General features: G+C 31.0%; 1 protein-coding gene across 4 annotated transcripts in view; it reads right to left on the bottom strand.

Annotated features, from left to right (window-relative positions):
* Window positions 1-22,182, bottom strand: part of LOC143079690 (uncharacterized) — a 40,760-nt gene that overhangs the window by 11,318 nt on the left and 7,260 nt on the right. For 2 of the 4 annotated variants that reach the window (XM_076255177.1, XM_076255179.1), the window contains exons 3-12: window positions 19,864-20,754; window positions 18,748-18,997; window positions 17,429-17,619; window positions 16,760-16,932; window positions 14,429-14,622; window positions 13,561-13,684; window positions 7,448-7,537; window positions 6,709-6,840; window positions 5,119-5,307; window positions 457-2,358 (exon numbers count right to left, since the gene is read on the bottom strand). In XM_076255177.1, the coding sequence (XP_076111292.1) occupies window positions 457-2,358; window positions 5,119-5,307; window positions 6,709-6,840; window positions 7,448-7,537; window positions 13,561-13,684; window positions 14,429-14,622; window positions 16,760-16,932; window positions 17,429-17,619; window positions 18,748-18,997; window positions 19,864-20,705 (4,087 nt within the window). In that variant the 5' untranslated portion in view covers window positions 20,706-20,754. The remainder of the gene's footprint in view (window positions 1-456; window positions 2,359-5,118; window positions 5,308-6,708; window positions 6,841-7,447; window positions 7,538-13,560; window positions 13,685-14,428; window positions 14,623-16,759; window positions 16,933-17,428; window positions 17,620-18,747; window positions 18,998-19,863; window positions 20,755-22,182) is intronic. The other 2 variants (XM_076255180.1, XM_076255181.1) reach the window with 2 other exon arrangements.

Here is a 22,182-nt window from a genome sequence, read left to right as displayed (position 1 = left end):
CCTCAAAGTCCCTTAACTCCAGTAAAAAACTTTTACAAATTGTGACTTGGATGGAGACTTATCTCATTAGCATTCATACCACATCTTCTTATATCAATATACAGCAAATTCAGCAATTCTTTCATTGCTGTGAAATTGATGCCACCATAATTTGAACTGGATCTGTGTTCCCTGGTAATACGCATTAAGTATAAGTTTCTTGATATTTGGATGAGGCACTGTTAAATACAATTAAAGAAATAACTTTGTAATTTATAAAGGAATATAACTTAAGAACAGTGAACATGACCTATAATTCGAACTGTTTGGTGGTAATAAGCATTGTGTATAAAGTTTAACAACATTTGGTTGGGATAACACAGAGTTACAGTGCTGAAACCAATTTTGCCTAGCATAAAGGCCCTGAAAGAATAAAAGAGACTATATTTTGGGGACTACAATAAACTTAATGTATACCATTTGATGTCTGTTGAGAATTCTGTGCTTGCTGGGCTTGTTGTTGTACTTGCTGGGCCATGGCTTGTAGTCGTAAGCTATCTAGTTGTTGAACTTCTGGCTTGACATTTACAGAACTTGTAGTTGACATTTCAGACACTTCAGGCTTTTTGTCAACTAGACCCTGACTTAATATATGATGAAGAAGACCCTGATTAGAGATCTGAACTCTAGGTTGGGGATAAGGAGAAGATATAGATTGTTGTAGTGCTGTTGTTGGTATGTTCAGTGTACTAGGACTTGATTGTATACCAGTAAATATAGCTGGCTGAATTCTAGGAGCAGATGAATACAACATATTACTAGTACTCTGTGAACTGTAAGGGACCTGATTGGTCACAGATGTTGTTGAATTCGTAGATTTTGTCAATAATTGTTGTAGTAATCTCATAGCTACATCAGAATAACCACTTTGCTGTCCTGTATTATCAGCAGAGGCTACTGACACAGTATTGGTGTTCACATTACTAGGTGTTGATAAACTATTATAGCCTTGTTCAGTTTTCAAGTCACTTGTATTAACTGATGTGTCACTGTTTGTAAATCCTTGTAGAACATTAACTTGTTCGGTTTGTCTAGTATTCACATAATAAGTTGGTACATTCTGTTCTGAAGTATTAACAGTAAACTCTGGTGTAAATACTTCATGATTTGTCATATGCTGAGCCATTACAACGTTCTGTTTCTGTTGTGGGACATTATTCAAATTAGAAAATCCTTGTAATTGTGTGTTATTCTGAATATCTTGAAATCCTTGTAACACTTGTGCACTGTTTTGTATATTACTTACAGTTGGTGTATTTTGTGTAGTACTAAAATTGACACAGATAACATTTTGTTGAATGTTTTGTCGCAAATCTGGACTATTTGTTAGAATTTGACCACTTCCAAGAGTTTGATGCAATGAATCATTATTACTAAGAGTTTGATGTAAGTTTTGACCACTTCCAAAGGTCTGTTGTAAATTTTGGTCACTTAAAAAGGTCTGTTGTAAATTTTGATTACTTCCAAGGGTCTGCTGTAAATTTTGGTCACTTCCAAGGGTCTGCTGTAAATTTTGGCCACTTCCAAGGGTTTGTTGTAAATTTTGGTTACTTCCAAGGGTCTGTTGTAAATTTTGGTCACTTCCAAGGGTCTGCTGTAAATTTTGGCCACTTCCAAAGGTCTGTTGTAAATTTTGGGTCTGTTGTAAATTTTGATTACTTCCAAGGGTCTGCTGTAAATTTTGGTTACTTCCAAGGGTCTGCTGTAAATTTTGGTCACTTCCAAGGGTCTGATGTAAATTTTGGTTACTTCCAAGGGTCTGATGTAAATTTTGGTCACTTCCAAGGGTCTGATGTAAATTTTGGTTATTTCCAGGACTCTGTGGTATGTTTTGACAGCTATTAAGATCAGAATGAAAATTTGAAATAATTTCCGTATTATTTTGACTAGATATAAAATCATGCTGGTTGTTAGCATTACCTATAATTTGTTCAAATGTCTTATCTGATTCAGTGCTGGTCATTACTTTGTCTGAATCAGATTGTTCCAGTTTAGGTGACTTTACTTCAGAATTATTAACTCCATAAACACCGGTATTTTCATAACTTTGAGGTTGATTATTGGGTAAGCTGTTGAACATCATACCACTAAAACCTTGTGTGCTTGACAGAGCATTAACCAATGGAGAATTAACAGGTTGTTGTGGAGATGTCACTTCACTATGTTGCTGTACAGGGCTTGCATTTGTAAGATGGTTGGTCTGGTCACTGTTAGCTACTGAAATATTCAGACTCATTACATTTGATATTGGTGGAAATGATGACGGACAGGATATCTGGGTAGGATGACTCAGCATTTCTTGAAGGGTCAAGGGTTTATCTGAAAATAAAGATCAATGATATACTCAAAATGGATTCTCATTTTGTGACGAATTTTTTTTTTGGTTCAGAGAAATAACCAAATTCTGTGCTAGATTTCTGAACTTTTTAATTATGTTTAAAAATTGATCCAGAATATAGAAACTGACTGTGCTACCTATAGGAGCACCAATATTTTTTTCATTGGAATAATGTGAAGATTATCATTGTATGTTAATAATCAAAAGTTTTGTAGCGATTAGAATGGTGCTTCGACTGATTTTCAACATTTTTTGTCCTCAATGTATTTATCAAATGTTCAGTTTTTAGTACAGGATACGCTTTATGCTTGATGCTTTATAGTGGATGGGGTCATCAACCACTAATATAAACGAAAATCTAAATGTATCATTATACCAATGTGCGGTAGCAATTTTCTATTTAAAGTATAAACAGCCGTATGGCCAGTCATTGCTGGCAAACGTGGTCATCACCACAACAAATGACCTACTACAATTAGCGGTACCTGATCACAAATTTAATAATTGTTGATAATCATAATTGCTATGAAAGCAAAAAATAGGGGGTTGCCTACAAAAGGATAAAAAGAAGTATAAGTCTAGGTCTGTGTGTAACTTGTTATAAATATTATGCTGTGTTAAAAATAATATGGAAAAGTGACAAAAACATGGATGAATATCAACATGCAAGGATCTAAACATTTCATTCACTCTAAATTAGAAATATGTATTAGTACATGCATTCAACAATTTATTTGCTAACATTTGCCACATTTACATGCTTTTCTGCAAAATCATCTATGTAACTTTTAAGTTGGTTAAAATTGACATGTTTATGAATAACAAAAGATGAAATTGTCCTTTGAGTTAAAAATCTACACTGTGGAAGAAAGAAAAAAAGAAGGTTAGATGTACATGACTTTACAAAACAAATGATGTATTAGAAAGTAACCAATTGATCAAAAGGAAGAGTAATTTTAGTGTAATTCCTGGCTTTGACAATTACTGGTAGTATTATTCTGTCTTAAGGATGTACTTAGGTGAGGATAGGTAAAAATTAAGAAATTAAGAAATTAAAATTGATACTATAAGCTGGTAGCGCATCAATAAAGGATAAAGAAAAGCTAAACATATTGATAGGTCATGGACCTCCTTTTCGAGATATTTGGGATTTAAAATATGGCGGGAAGAGGCTGATTCAGACTTTTACCTTATACATGTATTTGTTTTGGTATTATTTGGGTCTCAAAACAAAAGAAAGAAAAATCAAGAATCTTCTAAAATTTTGGTAAATGACCTTTCATGAGCTATTAAGTCTAATATGATAAAATAAATGGTTGTTATGGGGCAAAATATTTTACACTGTATTGTATGGAAAAACACCAAGGAGTCAGAACATTTAACACAAATTCCAAAACCTCACCCAAGTACATCCTTAAGTCATTTGTCTTTAGAGTTTGTGAATGTATTGATGATAATGATGATACATGAATTACTACACATATACTTGTTTCTGTTACTAACAACTTTTGAAGTGTTCAATGAAATTCTTATAAAAAAGCATTGAAACCAGTTTTGATCTAAAATGATGACATCATTTATAAAAAAAAACCAGTTGCTAATACATGACTTCAAATGATTACCTTAACATTTGGGCAATTCATTACATGTGTGTGTTATCAAGGTTTTAAAATTTGAGAAAATATCTGAACTTATGGGTGATTAATTACATATGTGTGATATATCAAGGTTTTTAACTATGAGGAAAATAGATTAACATTTGCATGATTTATTACACGTGTCTTCAAATTTTGAGCAAATTACTTCAACATATGGGCGATTCAATGATTACATGTGTGAGATATCAAGGTTTTACACATGAGCAAAAATACCTTTACATATGGGTGATTCATTACATGTGTGTGATATCAAGTTTCTACACATGAGCAAAAATACCTTAACACATGGGTGATTCATTACATGTGTGAGATATCAAGGTTTTAAACGATGAGAAAACCATGATAACATGTGGGTCATTAAAAATGTCAAAACAAAATTTAAACTGCATAAACTAAATGATTTTTAAGTGAAAAAATTAAAAGCACATGTAATTTATGTAGGTACAAGTGCATGTGTAAACAGGTGTGCAACTTAATATTTAATGGCATCCCAAAGCTTTCAAAAGAATGATTGTCTCAAATATTAGCTGTGATCTATACTTGAACTCTAGGATGCTTGATAAAAATGTATTCAGAATTCATTTATTTCATCTTTATTTGGAGCTTTATAATTGCCAAGTTATTATCTGGTTTAAGAAAGGTGAATTTAACCTTATTTTATCAAAGTCTTATCTTAAATGAAGTCAGCTGAAGCTTCACAACCCAAAAGACGCATTGTCAATTGACAGACCTTATATTGCGATCTCTTCACCTTTAACCTTTAAACTTGCAATTAAGAGTTCAACCATTATGTTCACAAGGAGGCTTAGCTAAATGAAAATTGGATACAAAAGTACCATGGTATCTACAACATTTTGCATTACAAACAAACATAAACGTGAATGGAAAGAAAAAATGTGTTCTTGTATCCCCTTTACAACTTTGTTGCCAGGGTGTTATTATTGCAATTTATCTTTTTTTAAACAAATGTCTTTGAATACATGTTACATAACTAATCTATCTATTCTCAAACTCTCTGGTTTAAACAACACACAAAATTTGGTAGTAACAGAAATATAATTTATCTGTAGTATTTTATTATACCATCCAAAGATTTGAGAATGGAGTTCAGGTCTGATGTATTCAGACTAATTGGTTCTGTGTTGTTGTGTGGATTCAGACTAATTGGTTCTGTGTTGTTGTGTGGATTTGTAAATTGCCCATTATCATGTTGTTCTGTAATAGTTTTTGTTTCTTGTAAAAATATCGGCTGTTCCTCATGTCCAGGATCAACTAAAAATAGAGGTCACATGTACAATCAGTCCTAACACATACATTCTTTTAACTAGACACATGATTTTTGAGATAAAGAATGTTCAAATTGTCCCTGTCAAAATTAGGTCTTTTTAAAAGAAATGAACCATAGTATTTCAATGTGACATCACTAAACCGCTTTACTATATTTAAAAATGTCTATGTTTTATTAAACAATATGTATAAAATTATCAAAAAGTGTATAATTTTGTTTACTCCAACTTTAATATTTTTTAGTAATTCTCCAAATGAATTGAAATATTTCAATGATTATGAAGAAAGCAAACAGTAAGATCATTGAGTAAAACACAAAGAACTACATTTAAGGTGGCTCAGGACTATTCGACTGCACATAATTTCACACATACTCACGAAAAGTTTGTGTTGTATTTACTATTATTTTTTTTAATTTTTGGATTGATTAAAAATGTTCAATTATAGTACTTTTGTCCTTAACAAATTATTATCGTTATTATAGTTATCTGTGAAAGACTCAAAATGACCTTTTACCCAATTTCACCATTTTCCCGCCCAAATTTTGGGTTTAAGGCCAAATATTTTTTTTCCTTAATGGTGACCTATGTTTTTTTTATTTGCTCATTCTTTGAAGCAATATTTCAGCTTTTTATATTACAGTTTTGGACCAAGTGTCATAGAACGTTTTTTTGATATTTCGATAAAATAGGTCAACACCTCTATTTTCCCTATCATTTCATTGAAAAAAGGTTCCTTTTACATACCTCTTCAAAAGTAATATTTTGAGCTTAAATGGTCCGGGACCCCCTATTTTTTTTCAACCAATTTGATTCAGTCTCTATAAAGATTAAAATAACAAAAAATACGGCACTTCTGATAGAAACTTCGAATAGGCCCGAGCCACCTTAAAATACAAGAATTATTTTGTAAAATACTACTTGTAAGATTTCTGAAAGGTCCAGTGTTCTCCTGCTGTGTTACCAAAGGGCTACAATTCTGTCAACTCACTAAACTCTGGGCTTTATTTTTCACAGTATCTTTAAATAATGATATATTCAAACAAAAGTAGTTTTTAAATGTATGTATAAATATATTGTATAACCATGTAACTATTTTCCAGAAGAGAACACTGCACATACTTGTATCAACAGAGTTCTCGAAAAGTAGTGGTCAAAAAACTTTGCAATAACCAACACAATTTGGGTAATTTGTAATACTAGTGAGGATCAGCAGATTTTCTTCAACAACCACCAGAAAAAAAAGATTTTGAGAACTCTGCATCTAATTAGGACATGCCCTATAATTGTTATGCTTGCAAATTTTTGTATATTTCCTTAGGACATCTAATGATATATTTCACATGCAAATAAGACACGATACAACATACTATAAAGCACAGCTTACCTGGTTTTTGGTCTGAGGAATGTTGATCAACCTGCATACTTGTGACTCCTGGTACAGTTCCATCGGGTAACAGGAATTTACCATGACTGGTCGCCAAACTCTCTTGTAGTTGCTGGTTCAACCTTAAAGCCTCTGGAAATAATATCAAACATTTTGGTTCACTTCCTGTTATAAGATGATTCTTTTAAGGTCTACGATGTATATGATTTTAAAAGTATTTGTACTTATGTTATAACATGTGTTAAGTTAAGACATTAGCATTCCAGTGGTTGTGTGCTCGTCCAATTGATGCATTTTAGGAGTTTTATCCCGAGATAGGTAAAAAGATCATTTTTTGCTGCTTCTCTGCATAGCACAAAGCAGTTAATATTAGCAAAAGTTGACCGGTTTATAGTTTGTCCAATGTTAGACGAATTATTTTCCTTAAACTGATACATAAGTGTAAGCAAGCTAAAATCTGGCTCAGCTAGTTGGTCTAGTACAAAGGTTCATTTTCATATAACATTAATGTATTCTAGTTCTAAAATTTTTTATAGATCTATCTTTTGTGGTTATCAACATAATGAATTTAGGGCTCAATCAGATGCATTTCAGAAAATTTGACTAATTTCAAAGCCCATCTATCTTAGGTTCCAACAAGAAATCATTTTAACAACAATAAAGTGTTGAAGTAAATACAAGAAGGACGACAAAAGAATAGATTTGCAATGATACATTTATTAAATATATATTTTCGTACCTGGTGCTATAGTTATATTTAATGGTCCTGGATTCTGTTGAACAGGTTCATCATCTGTCTCCATTGGAGTTTCTTGCTTCACTTGAAACACTGGAAATATTCAAATACAAGATTAGATTTGTGTCTCAAAAACCTATGCAGCTGTGTTCACATAGAAAGCTTTTTGTCACCAAGTAAGGTTCTATCACACATTTTCAAAATAGTAACTTAATGACAGAAATAAATCATGAAAATTTAATTTTGCTATAAGACATCAGCCAAAAACATTTTAAAATTTGCCTTCTTGGTATACTTTGTTTGCAAGACCTGTATGTTAAATGAAGACATACAAAATCAAAGAATAGGGACTTCAAAATAACATTTTATGTTGGATACCCGAATTTTACTGATATCCACATAAAAAGGTATAATCAATGATCAATATAAAAATTACGAAGTATTTTACATGAATACAAAACAAACACAATTTAAAGTTTGCTGAATCATATTTGAGACAAACTAAGCTTTTTATGTGAACACAGGTACTGAAACGGATATCTTATGAATAATTGAACTACTGTAAATTCAGATAAATTATGTGTGCATTTATTATAGTGAAGACTTGACCACTGGCAAATAATGAAAATATAAAAAAAAAAAAAAGAAATCTAGTCAATTCAATTGCAAACATATTTGAAGGAAAATCACTCTGAAAAATTATAAAAGCGAGTTTTTATTTTTGCAATTTTTGATACTGTCATACGTTTCACATTAATAAAACATCAATAATTTATGAATTTACATTTTACAGTATATAAAAAAACCTAGTCTTGTGTAACATAAACTAGTAATAAATACACAAAAAAATGCCAGTAATACCTATACAGCCAAACTTATCATAACCACCAGTTAAATATGTCAGTTTAAAGATGGCTGATTCCCTCAAGAAAAAAACTCATCCATGCCTGTTATGTATTAGTTTGGTTTATTAAACATAAAGATTAAAAGACCCTGACAATAAAGTGTTGAAGGAGAGAACCAAATTAACAGTTGCACTTTGTGAGCATAATATAGTCATAACCATTACTTTCAAAAACACTAAAGAAGTCCTATATTTTTTAAAAGAACAACAACAAAAAAACAACAAAAATAGACAAATTGGACAGTTATAAAAATCATAAAAAAACTGAACTTTTATCTCAATCTTTAAGTTGTAAAAATATCATGAAAATTGGCAGTAGCAAGGTTTTAACACCTCTTTCAAAACTATACAAATTACATGCAAATGGCACAACCAACCTTAATTAAAATCAGGTCCCTAGTGGCCACTTGCACAACATTGTTATTCCAGACAAAAAGAACTGAAAATCTAGTGGTCAACTATAAGGTTCATCAGAGTTAAATAACACTGTTGATGACTGGCTGGTTGAGAGATGCAACTTATTAACATAACTTAATAAGTAATGAAGAGAAAAAATCTAAATATTAATCTAATTAAAAGCTATCTCAGCTTAGGAGCTTGCTAAAAAATCAGAGACTAACTGGGAGAAGGCAATGGAAGAAAGCGTCTAAGGTTAGAACTTTGACTTAACTTATGTGGCTTGATCAATTTACTAGACAAATCAATCAAATATAACAAAGTTAAGTTGTGAACAGTCAGTCAGATGGACATATATCTATAAACTCATATTATTACTAAATAATGTAGTATCTATGTACAAATACACATTAAAAGTCATGTAAATATTGTAATGAACTATTGATATTCTAAAATTTTAAAGTAATATCATTAGCAATTACAACATTCAGAACACTATAATGTTTATTATCATAAACAGCAAAGAACTCATCAGAAAAAAAAAATTCAAACCACACATACAACTAAAACATGTAAGGTGAAATTCTGGTATGAAAAACTAAAGTAAATTATCAGACATACATATTATAATAAAAAATATACATACATCTGTTAGTTAATATAATTCTCTTAAATCTTTATGTTGGTGACCCCATTAATATCATTAAAATCAAATGAGTACACACTTGAGACATTATGAGGTACTGTGGATTCATAATAATTCCTAGATACCACTTTTCATGGATTTCTTGGCTACAGAACCACAAATTCAAATCTTCAATGAATTTCAAATTTTCAAAAGGATATGAGGATCATATGCAAACTTTTGTAAAACCCCTAAAATCAAATATTAAAATTTTTTTCCTCAATCCACAAAAACTGGTATCCAAACCAAAAATAAATGAATACACAGTAAATCAATATCAAAAGAACTGTATGTTCATTTAACTGACTGTTATATACTTAATACTTTGAAAATGCAGGTGTTAAAGCCCTGATTTCACCCCTGGACGTCATATTCTAATGCTGGAAATTGCTAAATTTAGAACATAACAAGATTGCTAAATGGTAGCCAAATGTCCCCCGCCAGCAAAATAAAGATGGGACATAACTCCAAAAAAGATAACCATTATAACACTGTCTATGATACTAAATCCCCTCACTATTTCTATTCCAAAAATTTAAAACTAAATATAAAGGCCAAATTTAAAAAAAATTGTATTATGTTACACTTTTTAAAAAAATAGGGAAGGTAGGTAGGCAATTCTTTTTCTTTTCTTATTTTTATGTTTTGAAGGTGTGATATCCGAGCAAGTTGTAACTAAAAAGAAACTAGATAAACTTTTTACAATAACATACCCACAAAAAGTTAACAATAAACAGACTTCTTTTAGGATTTTAGAATTGTAAGGTTCCTTGGCACTTCCTCCCGGAGCTGTTTTGTGGCGGGGGACAAATATGTTAAAAATACTATCACTGTATAATTACTGTATAATATTTTCAAGATATACCAACACAATGGTTGCCATGTTGCTAGGATAGACAACCCACCCTTTTATATAACTGAGAGTACAGTTTAACCACCTGAGGATGGCTGCTGTCAACCTTTAGACTTTGACCCAAGGTCACTGGGTCACTATCATCTTTCTTTCTGGGTGTTTCTGAGGGTAAATCATAGCACATGTTAGCAAATTCCCTCCCAACAATCTGGTTTACGTATAAAGAGGAATGGTCAGTACATGACTAAACAGCTGATGTCCGAGGTTTATATTTGTTCCAATACTTGATGTCAAATTTATGTATATTGTGATTACAATCAAATATTTCAACTAAGTCCGATGTATAAATATAATGCCTCAAACATCAAATACTGGTAAGATCCCTACCCATTATTTCATCCAACACTTAATCCCAATAAAACCTCAGACACTGCTGTTTCAAAATTCAAATATTTAATTTTTTGCCAAAATTTAACAATACATTATTTAAAGATATATCCAAATGAAATAAAAAGTTATTTACAATTTTTTTTATAATATCGTTGATTTTGTATAATTTTTTTTTTTCATGACTGACCAATGCTATTACATAAAATGAACTAAAAAATGGAATTTTTACAATACCTTGCAACGATGACCTCTGTTTTTCTTCACGTAATGCAATTTTGTTTAAGTCGAGATGAAAGCATCCTTAATCACAAGCACATAAACAATTTTCCTGCCAAATATCATATTTCTTGAAATTCCAAAAATAATTTTGATTGGCTCTATTAAACTGCTTCTTACAAGTATTGCTTTAATTTTACATTTGGTTAAATATTGGAAGCTTTTTATTATCCAACACATAGAAAAATTCAAAATATCAGCTAACAGGAAGTTGGTATCTGATAGATCTAAAAATGTCCTCTGTAGTTACAATTACAACTTATAAATTTCAACCTAATATAAAGTGATTCTATTCAGCAGTTATGAGAAAATTTAATGAAAAAAATTGTTTTATAAACGGATGGATAAGTAATACATATTATATATACATTTCTATCATTTAAGATCGTATGTTGTTCCGTAAATGTTTCTTTTTGAACTCTAAATATGAAGAAGTTTGTAGGAAATTTGTGATTGTTTTATTAAAAAATATCCTATTTTAAAAGCAGTTTATAAGAATCAATATTTTGTTTCCAAAAATTTTAGATAAAAGTTTGAACATTAAAATTCTCTAAAAATAATTTACTTACAGTCTGCTGGTACATTTCTATCATCTACTGAATTCATGCTCAACAGTTATACAATAGAAATGTATTGTTTTACTTTTTGTTACTTCAGACAAACTTGTACTTATTTTAATTTGAAATAGTGTTTTTTTATCAGGAAAGTCTAAAAATTAATTAAAAAACAATTTGAATTGTTTCAGTATTGATTGAAAGTACCAAATTTACAAAACTGAATAATGTCTGAAAGTTTTACTGATACCATCAATACTGCAAAAGTGCTGACTTTGTTATGATTTTTTGTAGACTAAATCAGTACTGAAACTATAATGCCTAAAAAAGAACTTACGTAGCAATTAGAATTAACTTTTGAAGCAAGTTTTAAGAGCATAATAACATGTGAATTCAATAACATGTGAATTCTATTATCTGATGTCAACAAATCATTGAAACTTCAAATTTGGCAGGAAAATGCTGAAACTGAACTACGTTTCATTAAGACATTTATACAATTGTAATGTGCTTGAAAATAGATGCCAATAGGGATTGTTAGACAAAAATGTCTGCATTAACCATTCCTTGTATAACCTAACACATCTTCCTATTTAAATGACTTAAATTTCAAAAATGAAAAAAAGAAATGCCTATTATAGGTATTTATACAGCTCCAAATTTTTCAAGAGACAGTTTAATGCAGCCATTTTTGTCAACAGAATCGACCCTGATGGCTGTTGCAACCCTAAACAGAGATAAACCAAAAGTTCTCATCAGTAACACATTTACACTGTGTTGTAATGGAAGTTTTCACACATATCCCACAATAGTTATAAGACATTTCTGATGAAAACAACCAGCAAAGAACAGAACTTTTGTAATGGCATCAAACCTTAGTTGAGAACCCACTTAATTTGTGATGGTTTAATTCAAAGTTTTAGAATCTAAAGGACCATGGGTAATTTCATTGTTAGCACCCCAAATTGAAAACATGGTTGATTCCCAATTGTTTGAGACCTTGTAAGCCAATAACAGCGTTTTGGCGTACATGTTTGAAAATATTACCCAGAATGCATTAGATTCTGAAACTGTGAATCTTGCATACCATTAAAAGAAAGTGTTAATGTTATGTACATCACCTTAATGCTAAAAGAGATATTCAGTAGCATTAATACCAAATTTTAATGCACATGTTCTTTAAATGGTAAAAGGAAACTATGTGAATTCCTGTAATGTTTTGGTATCACAAAAGTTCTATTTTTGTTAAGTTTTTCACTGGTTTATATTAATCATGGGATATTTATAATTCAATCTACGGACCACCATTTAAACACAGAAATATGTTAACAATTTTTTGACAAATTTGTAAATTTATTTATAGACATGGGAAGTTCTACATTGAACAATATACCGGTATATTAACATGACAATGTATGTCAAATATGGGTCCCATTATTGCAAACAGCTATCACTAAACATCCTTGATACAGTGAGTGTATGTGAGATGTGTAAAGGAGCAGTCGTCTCATGTTGGCATCAGCAATAAAAAGTCTGTAGGTAATAATTAAGCCTGCATATGGCATCACACAACATGCATATTGAAGCCAGTCTAATTTATAACATGGTTAAACATAACACATGGTCAATGGTTTCATTCTAAAACAAACAAGGGAGTTGATTCAACTTTGGGCAGGGGACCATATGCAGGGATTTCAAATTCAGGTCACTTCTACCAACATGAGACACATGGAAAATATTTACATAAAATAAAACAATTAATTTTAATAAACAGTATGTAGAAAAAGAAATAATTACAAATTCAGATAATTTACAGTAAGAAGAAAATGATTTCTTGAAAAAAATGCCAGCAACTTAACTGCTGGTACACTTATGAATTTGGACAAAATCATTTAAATATGAATTCCATCACAATTCAATGTTGACTTGAAAACGAACTTAAAATTTATAATTACCAATAAACAAATTAAGAAATAGCACTCACTCTATGAAGGATGTTTTTAGGCCAACAAAAGATAATGATTTGTTTAAATTGTTGTATGACAGAACTTATCTTACCTGGTGTATATGTAAAGGTCTGGGGCTCGCTTTGCTTACCACTACATCTGACCACTACCTGCACTGTTATTTTGTTAGCTACACTTGTATCACTATATGGAGGAATTGTACAAACCAAATGAGTCTGAAATGTGTACATACCAAATAGATAATTGAGACAGAGATATCTCTGGCCTACATATAATTTTGATAGCATAATGTATATGTTGAAATTTATACAAGTTCAAGAATCTGTTATTCCCTTAGTTTAGTGGTTGTCTGAGGTTGCTGTCTGTTATATCTGTTTTATGTTTATTTTTTTGTCACAAATAAGGTCATTTGTTTTTTCTCTCAATTAAATTGTTTCCTATCTTGCCATGTCAGGGCCTTCTATAGCTGACTATGGTATGGTTTTATGCAATTGCTGAAAATTCATGTTATTTGCACTCCTTCGTAAAGTTGTCTCATCGGAATGCACACCACAACATCTCCTTATTCTTTTTAAATAGATAACCACTGTTAGATATACGTGTTATACACACTAATATAGGTATTATACACTTATATGATACAGAAAATAAAATATATATATAACATCCCAAAAATTGTGCTGGCCTTTCAGATCTAACGTTTATTTATCCCTAATAAATTACTGTAAAGTAAGAAATTTTTTGCCATGTTTATATAATTGCAAAAATTGATTCCGTTAGGTTTTGCAAAATAAAAACTTGCATTCTAAATTGTGTGGAATTATTTGCATTCCTGAAATTACAATGAGTAATCTCTCATTTGTGTCGGTTGTTCCACAATCACAATGAAAATTCACACAAATATTTTTTTTAATTTATAGTATTGTACATCAAGAAGGAATTGTATCCGTGATACGTACTGGTTGAAAAAAATCCTTGTCCAATTCTGATTCTTTTTCCCAGACGACAGGACCATCTTCACCATTCAATTCTTGAAAGAAAACCTTGGTCCCCTTCATAAAATTCTTTCCAATCATGATCATTTCCGTATTTCCATTGACAATACACTCTCTAGAGCTCATTTTACAAATCTCTGGTTGTCCTATAGGCTGAGCTGTAAATATAATTTGGGTGGTAAAATTTAACAGTTCATCTTAAGACTACATGACCACTATATCTTTCTTTTGTTTTTCTAAAACTAGGACATACATCATACACTTTTTTATTAAAGATATATTAGCTCGTGTGAATGCATGGTATGTTGTATCAGACCTTATTTTTAAACATTAAAAGACTTAATTTTGTATAATGGCAAGAGGTTTCCACTTCATTCCAACTACATTTTCCTCATATTTTGTAAAAATCTTTTAACACTAACTTCATTGCCCTTTTTGCTGACTTATTTTCTTTCAAGTAAATTTTTTCTGAGGCTATAAAATTATACAGTTGAGTGATTTAGTGAATGGTTTATTGTTGTAGAGTTGAAGGGGTAGGTTAACAAAGGGTAAATATAGGCCTTACAATTCCATATTTGAGTTTGGCAACTTTCGTTGACATTTGATGACAATATGTGAAAAACATGTGACAAATGTAAAATCAGCCAGCTCATCAAACACAGTACATGGTCATCTAAATGATGTAATTGTTAAATGATAAATGTGCACCCTTATGATGCAAAATTTCATTGTTTTTTATTCAGATGACATTGGCCACATGCAAGGACCTACATTATCTATCCATTGTTCATTTCTTTGTAACAAATTTATTAAGGTCAAATGCTGTGGCCATATAAGGAAATTTGAACAGGACGTACTGGGGAAAACCTGTTAAATATCATACTTTTGAGGCTATCAAGATTATCTGTGCCAAACTGTTTATTGATAAGTTTTTCATCAGAAAATAATGTCTTATTTATCTAAATTAAGGTTTTTTTTAATCATAAATATTGGTTTTGAGATTTGATATTTCATGTCCATTTTATTTTGTCTTCATGGAGCTGCTTACATTCTTAGTTTGTGATTTCTACGGCTGAACTTTTTCGCAAAATTCTAGTCACCATCTTACGGTGTTTATATATCTCAACTTGTACGATTCGCTCGTGTATGTAACAATGTTTTAGATTTTAACGAGAGAAATTTATGTATTACTAAAAAATAATTACACCAGGGTTTTCGATATCACAAACTAGTCAAACCATTTACTAAATTTTATCATCGGTATAAAGACATCATTCGTAAATATAGCTCAACATGCAGACTTCTAATACGTTCAGGTATTTCACATCCAATTTTTTATCTTTATAAAGCACAAAGGTGTCAGTATTCACCTCAGAAACTTACAAAACCTTTGAATAGACTTCTTAAGAAGGGATATAATTACGATACTGTTGTCAAGTCATTAAAGATTGCATATTTTGGCGTTAATATTGAGTCACTGATAAGGTCTTTGCATCGGAACTAAACATATTTATTCTAAAAACAGTTGTTGGCATGACACGGGTTATGTTCTTCTCATATATGTTATGATGGTATGATACTAAACCCCTAACGGGAAGGATTGTGCCTGATGTTCATATGATGAAATCATAATCTTTCAGTCAGTTTAATTGAAGTCTGGAGCTGGCATGTCAGTTAACTGCTAGTAGTCTGTTGTTATTTATGTATTATTGTCATTTTGTTTATTTTCTTTGATTACATCTTCTGACATCAGACTCGGACTTCTCTTGAACTGAATTTTAATGTGCGTATTGTTATGCGTTTACTTTTCTACATTGGTTAGAGGTATAGGGGAGAGGTTGAGATCTCACAAACATGTTTAACCCCGCCGCATTTTTGCGCCTGTCCCAAGTCAGGAGCCTCTGGCCTTTGTTAGTCTTGTATTATTTTAATTTTAGTTTCTTGTGTCCAATTTGGAAATTAGTATGGCGTTCATTATCACTGGACTAGTATATATTTGTTTAGGGGCCAGCTGAAGGACGCCTCCGGGTGCGGGAATTTCTCGCTACATTGAAGACCTGTTGGTGACCCTCTGCTGTTGTTTTTTATTTGGTCGGGTTGTTGTCTCTTTGACACATTCCCCATTTCCATTCTCAATTTTACTTTCAGTTTTTTTGTTATCTATTATCTTATCTTCCTAAAAGATAAAATTTACGCAAACATAACATAGGAATATTATTCCCAATTTATCTTACCAGTAGTTGCAAAATTTAGAAAGAAAAAAAAGATGTTTAATGAACATTTAAAATGACTTACTGCAGTTGATTGAACGAGAAGCAATTTGTAATATCTGAATATTTCCATCAGGTTTCTGAAACTGTACCCTAAATATCAACCGAGCTTTGGTACTTTTCTTCTTAGCCTTCTGAATACCAACTCGATTTTCAACATCAGCATTTCTTAGCTTTAAAATACCCACATTATCAATTCTGAAAAGAAAAAAAAATAGATGAAAAATGTATGTAAACTAAACTATGCATGTTTAAATGCAATTGATAGTTTTCTTAATAAAAAAATAGTTCTCTAAAGAAAATGCACCTTCTCTTTACTTTCCTTACTTGTTAAACATTTGAATATACAGGCAACATTGTTAAATTGTGGACATTATGAAAAAAAACCTCGCTCATCCTTTGGCCCATAATATTAATTATAGAAACTACATTACCTACTACAATAAGATAAGACTAAGCACTAGCAACGATTTTCATAAATAATCCACAAAAAAAATATTGTAACTATATTTCTTGATTATCCCTGGCTGTAGAAGTCTACAATTGCATATGAAAGCTAGTGAAAAGTAAATAAATGCAGATAAAGAAATGAATTAGTTATAAGTAGGATGATGTTATGATGTTTTTATACCAATAACTAGTAACAATTTTCTTTCAACATTTTTTTGCACATATCTGTAAATCTTACACTTACGAGCATGTTTTCTCATTGGCTGTGTCCATTTCCATCTCTATAACAATTGTTCCATCTATCTCTCTCTCCTGACATGGAGTAGAATTCTTACCACAAACTTTACAGGCCTGGTAGAAAGCATGAGGCTTTACTCTACCCTGATCATTTCCAATAAATACTTGTAATGTGGCATTATCTACTTCACCAAATAACTGAAATAGAAAATGTACAAATTATTATTTAGGTATCTTGTTACTTTATATTTCCAAAATTTTAAGCAATTGACAAACCTAAGTATGCAGTAACTATTTCCACTAGACATTTAGTTATCCACAATCAACTGTCTTTAGTTTACTAAACTGCTAAAAATCTTTATGGGTTACTGGATATTCTTTGTATCGTAATTCAGATGTCCATTTTGTCCATTTTGTAGTTTACAATCAATTTAAAACATCTTTTAAGTTCAGAATCAAAAGATGCAACTTTCATCAGTCAGAGCTCAGACATAAATAAGTCTAAAATCTGCTTTTGACTCATAAAGGTCTATATTTGTAGATTTAAAGATTTGTCTCCCTTTTATTTAAGACAATTTATGACTTCAATAAGTCGATTATCATGATTATTGTAAGGAAAGAAATGTTTGACCTAAATTAAAAAGTTGCAAATATTGACTCCTACAAACCAATAAGGTACCAATATTGGTAAACTTCAAGACCCATGCATATTTATATAAAGATAGCTGATGTCAAAAACAATTAAGTCTTTTCATAAACATAAATAGACTTAAAAAAGTCTGTCATTTTCTGACTTAAATAAGTCTGAAAATGAAACTTCATTTTTATGTTAAATGCAATTTATGACTTCTGTAATTCAAAAACAAAAAACGACTTGTTTATGTCTGAGCTCTACAGTGACTATCATGACTATGGCATTTCAATTAAGGTACTTAAATCCATTTCAGTGTTAAACTATTTCCCTCTTCAAAAATCTGTTCAACTTTTTACAAAAGAGGAATGAAAGTTTTTTTTGATGATGCTTCAAATTGTCAATATACATGATAGTATACAGGTTAGTGGCTTCTAATTTTAAAATGACAGTGAGAAAAACGATTCCAAATGTTTATGTCCAAAATAGCAAGAGAAAATCTCAGACACCTATGAGAGGAAAAAAAAATTCTTTGTTGACAAAAAAGCAGTAACAAGTACACTAATCATGCTAATCACTGCTTAAATTATTTATTTATCTATCTTTATAACAAGCACATATATTTTTGTAAATTGCATATTATTGGATGTTTCTACAAAATATAATCAACAGCTACAGGTATATGACTTATTTACCTTTACAGCAGGGTTGCCTTCTTGAGAAACATTCTTGATTGCCCCACGACTACCCTCTGTAAGATACCGAGCTCTGTGTTGTTCTTCAGGCTGTTCCAGTATTCGTAATTCATACTTATCAGTCCTACTGGGATACTGTTGACAGAGACTTGGTTCCTTTAAGTGCCTACCTCTTTGAGATCTTGTAATTGGCGTTACAGGAGCAGTTGTTGAAATTGTAGTTAGAGTTGGTGCTGATATTGCACTTGTTCTAAAATGTATATACATGTATATAGTCTACATATAGTTATACAAATGTAATTAAGTGATCAATACCTAATTCTTAAAAAAATCTTTCTTTGAAACACATGTATTAAAAATTATTTTCTAAAATTTAAATAAAATACAAAAGTATCACATGGGTGGACTGTTTTTTGACAATACACAGCAAGGTGGTAAAATAATTGAAACCCCATTCAGTAAATTGTCTTGTACAATTAACCCTCTATTTCATGTGCTATGCTTGGCAATTAATTCATTATACATGTAGTATCACATGGAATAAGAGCCAACTGTCATGACTGTCAGGATACAAGTTGAAAAATATTCAAAGGTGCTTAACTGTATGGTATTTCAACTGCGGTGAAATGATGTGCAATCTAAAATGTATATGATGGAATATAATCTGAGTAAATGGTAGTATTAATGATTTTTAGTATTGATTTAATTAGAATAAAACACCCCTATTCATACTCAAAACAGTATTTCTCTTTTCAATGCTGGTAATGACCTTTCAGAATTTTCTCAGAATTCATAAAGTACACATGTACAAATGTATGCAACCAGATTTAGAAAAAAAATCTGCACTTCCTTTATGAGAAAAAATTGTACGGAACTTAAGTGAGGAAGTTAAAATTGGGTTTGCATTTCCATGTTATTGTGTCCAATCTGATCATGAAATTTTCTACAAGATGGAAACACTCCTATTTGTTCATCATGTTCATAGTTTTTTGTATTTTTTTTTAACCTTTTGTATGTTTCTATAATTTTTGCCTGTTAAATGTATGATTCTTTGAATTAATTTTCAAAGATGACAGATATTGTGGATTTGAATTGACAATCACACAAAAAACTTACACCAGTAGAGTTGTGTTTGTACTTGTAGTATCAGCTCCAGATGGTTTGTTTCCTCCAAACGTAAATATTCCTTGTGAAACTTCAGATCCAAACTTACTAAAACTAAATTCTGTCGTAGAATTAGCCAAATCAGCCTCAAACAACTTGTCAACTGTCACATCCTCCTTGTTAATAGATGATGGTGCGTCTGAGTCTCGTCGGACTTTTGGCACTTTATGGGAATCAGAATCTGTCACAACATAGTCTAACAGTTGTTCAAAGCCATGATCATTTTCATGGTCAAATCTCACACCATCAAAATTTGGCGAATCACTATCATTAATGTTAAAACGTCCAGCACGGTCAAGAAGAGTGTATTCTGTGTTAGCAGAGTCCATGACATTGCCATCCGGAGATGATAAAATGGTATCACTTCCGTTGACCTGACTGGATATCAAGCTATCCTGCGGACTACATATCCTTGGAGTCAATAATTGTTCTACGTGCATTCCAGAATTTCCTATCGTTGATGTAGTGGGATGAGTGATGGCGGATGAAAATGAAGTTAAGTTCTGACCACTAGATAATAAATTAAAATCACTATCAACTAGATTTGATGTACTACTTATAAATGGGTCACTTAATGGAGATGTACAATGTACACTTTGTGGTGATGATATTTGTGAATTGGTATGAGGACTGTCAGTTTGGTCCACCTTCACGGTCAATGGATTAGTCAAACCTATACATGTAGGACTTTCTGGTGTTCTAAATACTGACTGGTCCTGTTCAGTTGTATCAAAAGGTGAAGAATTCATATCTGATTGAATTGTGGCACTATAAACAGATGAATTTATATCCATACTATAGCCAATGAATCTTTTTGTGTTGTGAACTTGTCTTTTCTAGTTTCTGCAATAAAATAAATCAATATAAGTACATGTATAAAGCATTTCCGTAAATAGTCATACAGTTACCACTACTGCAATCTTTAATTTTCTGAATGATAATATAGGTTTTCATCATGTTTATTGTTAGAAAACTTTTTTTGACTTTTATATGATATACCCTCTTTGAAGGTAATGTTCTTGGATTTAGAAGAACTAACAGTACATTACCTTGCACAAACTGTGTAACAAATGATGAAAAAAGCCAGACCAAATAAAAATTTTAATAATGAATCATTAAACACTTTTAAGTAAGAAAAATAAAACATGAAATGTCACAATGTGCTCTTTAAACAGCTCATTTCTTCCAGAGAATTTCCACTAATGGGTACTATGTTTCCTGTTTATTGTAAAAGCTGACAGAATAATGTACTTTAATCTGGCATGAAATCGTTTTTCTAAGTATAGAAATGCAACATGTATTTTTTTTCTTCTAAAGTTCAATTCAATTTATCAATCAAAATACATCCATGGTAATTTCATTTAAAAATGTCAAAACATCCATGTCACTCATTTAGTATCTATATATAGAGCTATATCATGTATAAGATCCATTTCATATCCTGATTACTGGAGAAACTCATAAAACAGTTATATTAAATGGTGTTGATCACTGATCACTTAAAGCCAAAGAAAACTAAAATTAAAATGTAAGCAGTTTATATAATTATATGAAAATTATTTCAACAAAATTTAGTAGATGATTTTTGGGATTTTTTGGGTATAAAAAAATTCAAACATTAAATTATAAGCCTTATAGGTAAAATCAAAATATCATATGCATATATAGTTTTTTTTTTTATGACAGACACACAGAGCTAAAAGATCCCAGCATCCAAATTTTCAACCACACCCTTTAAATCTAGAATACAAGAAGAGACATCATGAGATCGCCTTCAGACTTACATGTATTATAAAAAGAGCTGCTGAATTTAAGCCAATAAAGTTGCTTAACTGGAACAAAAAAAAAAACCATCAGTAAGTCATATACACTATAATAAACCTTAAACCTGGTGCTGTTGACACACTTTATTATGTAACAAATAATTTGCTGACATCCGCAGACAATACCCAAACAAAGTCCAGACAACCATTTATTTTAGGAAATGGGTATCCCTATATAAGTGGCAGGGGCATTATAGTACATTATGATCATGTGATTTTAAATAATTAAACTAGTAAATTAAAAAAAAAGTATGGTCCATTTACATTGTTCCAATTGCACTATGTCGAATGATAATAAAGATTGCAATTTAATTCCATGCATTTATTCTTAATTTTTAATCAGACAGTAAACTTACATGGTACCTGATTTGATAAATCCAAATGAATATATATGTTCTTAAGGTGAAGGATCTCTGTCAGATTAAAAATATATGTTTCACCTTGTTAA

The sequence above is a fragment of the Mytilus galloprovincialis genome, chromosome 6 (assembly GCF_965363235.1).
Source record: "Mytilus galloprovincialis chromosome 6, xbMytGall1.hap1.1, whole genome shotgun sequence".
NCBI classification, from domain to species: Eukaryota; Metazoa; Mollusca; class Bivalvia; order Mytilida; family Mytilidae; genus Mytilus; species Mytilus galloprovincialis.
The sequence above is the reverse complement of the archived record's forward strand: the minus strand, read 5'-3'. Positions and strand labels throughout refer to the sequence as shown.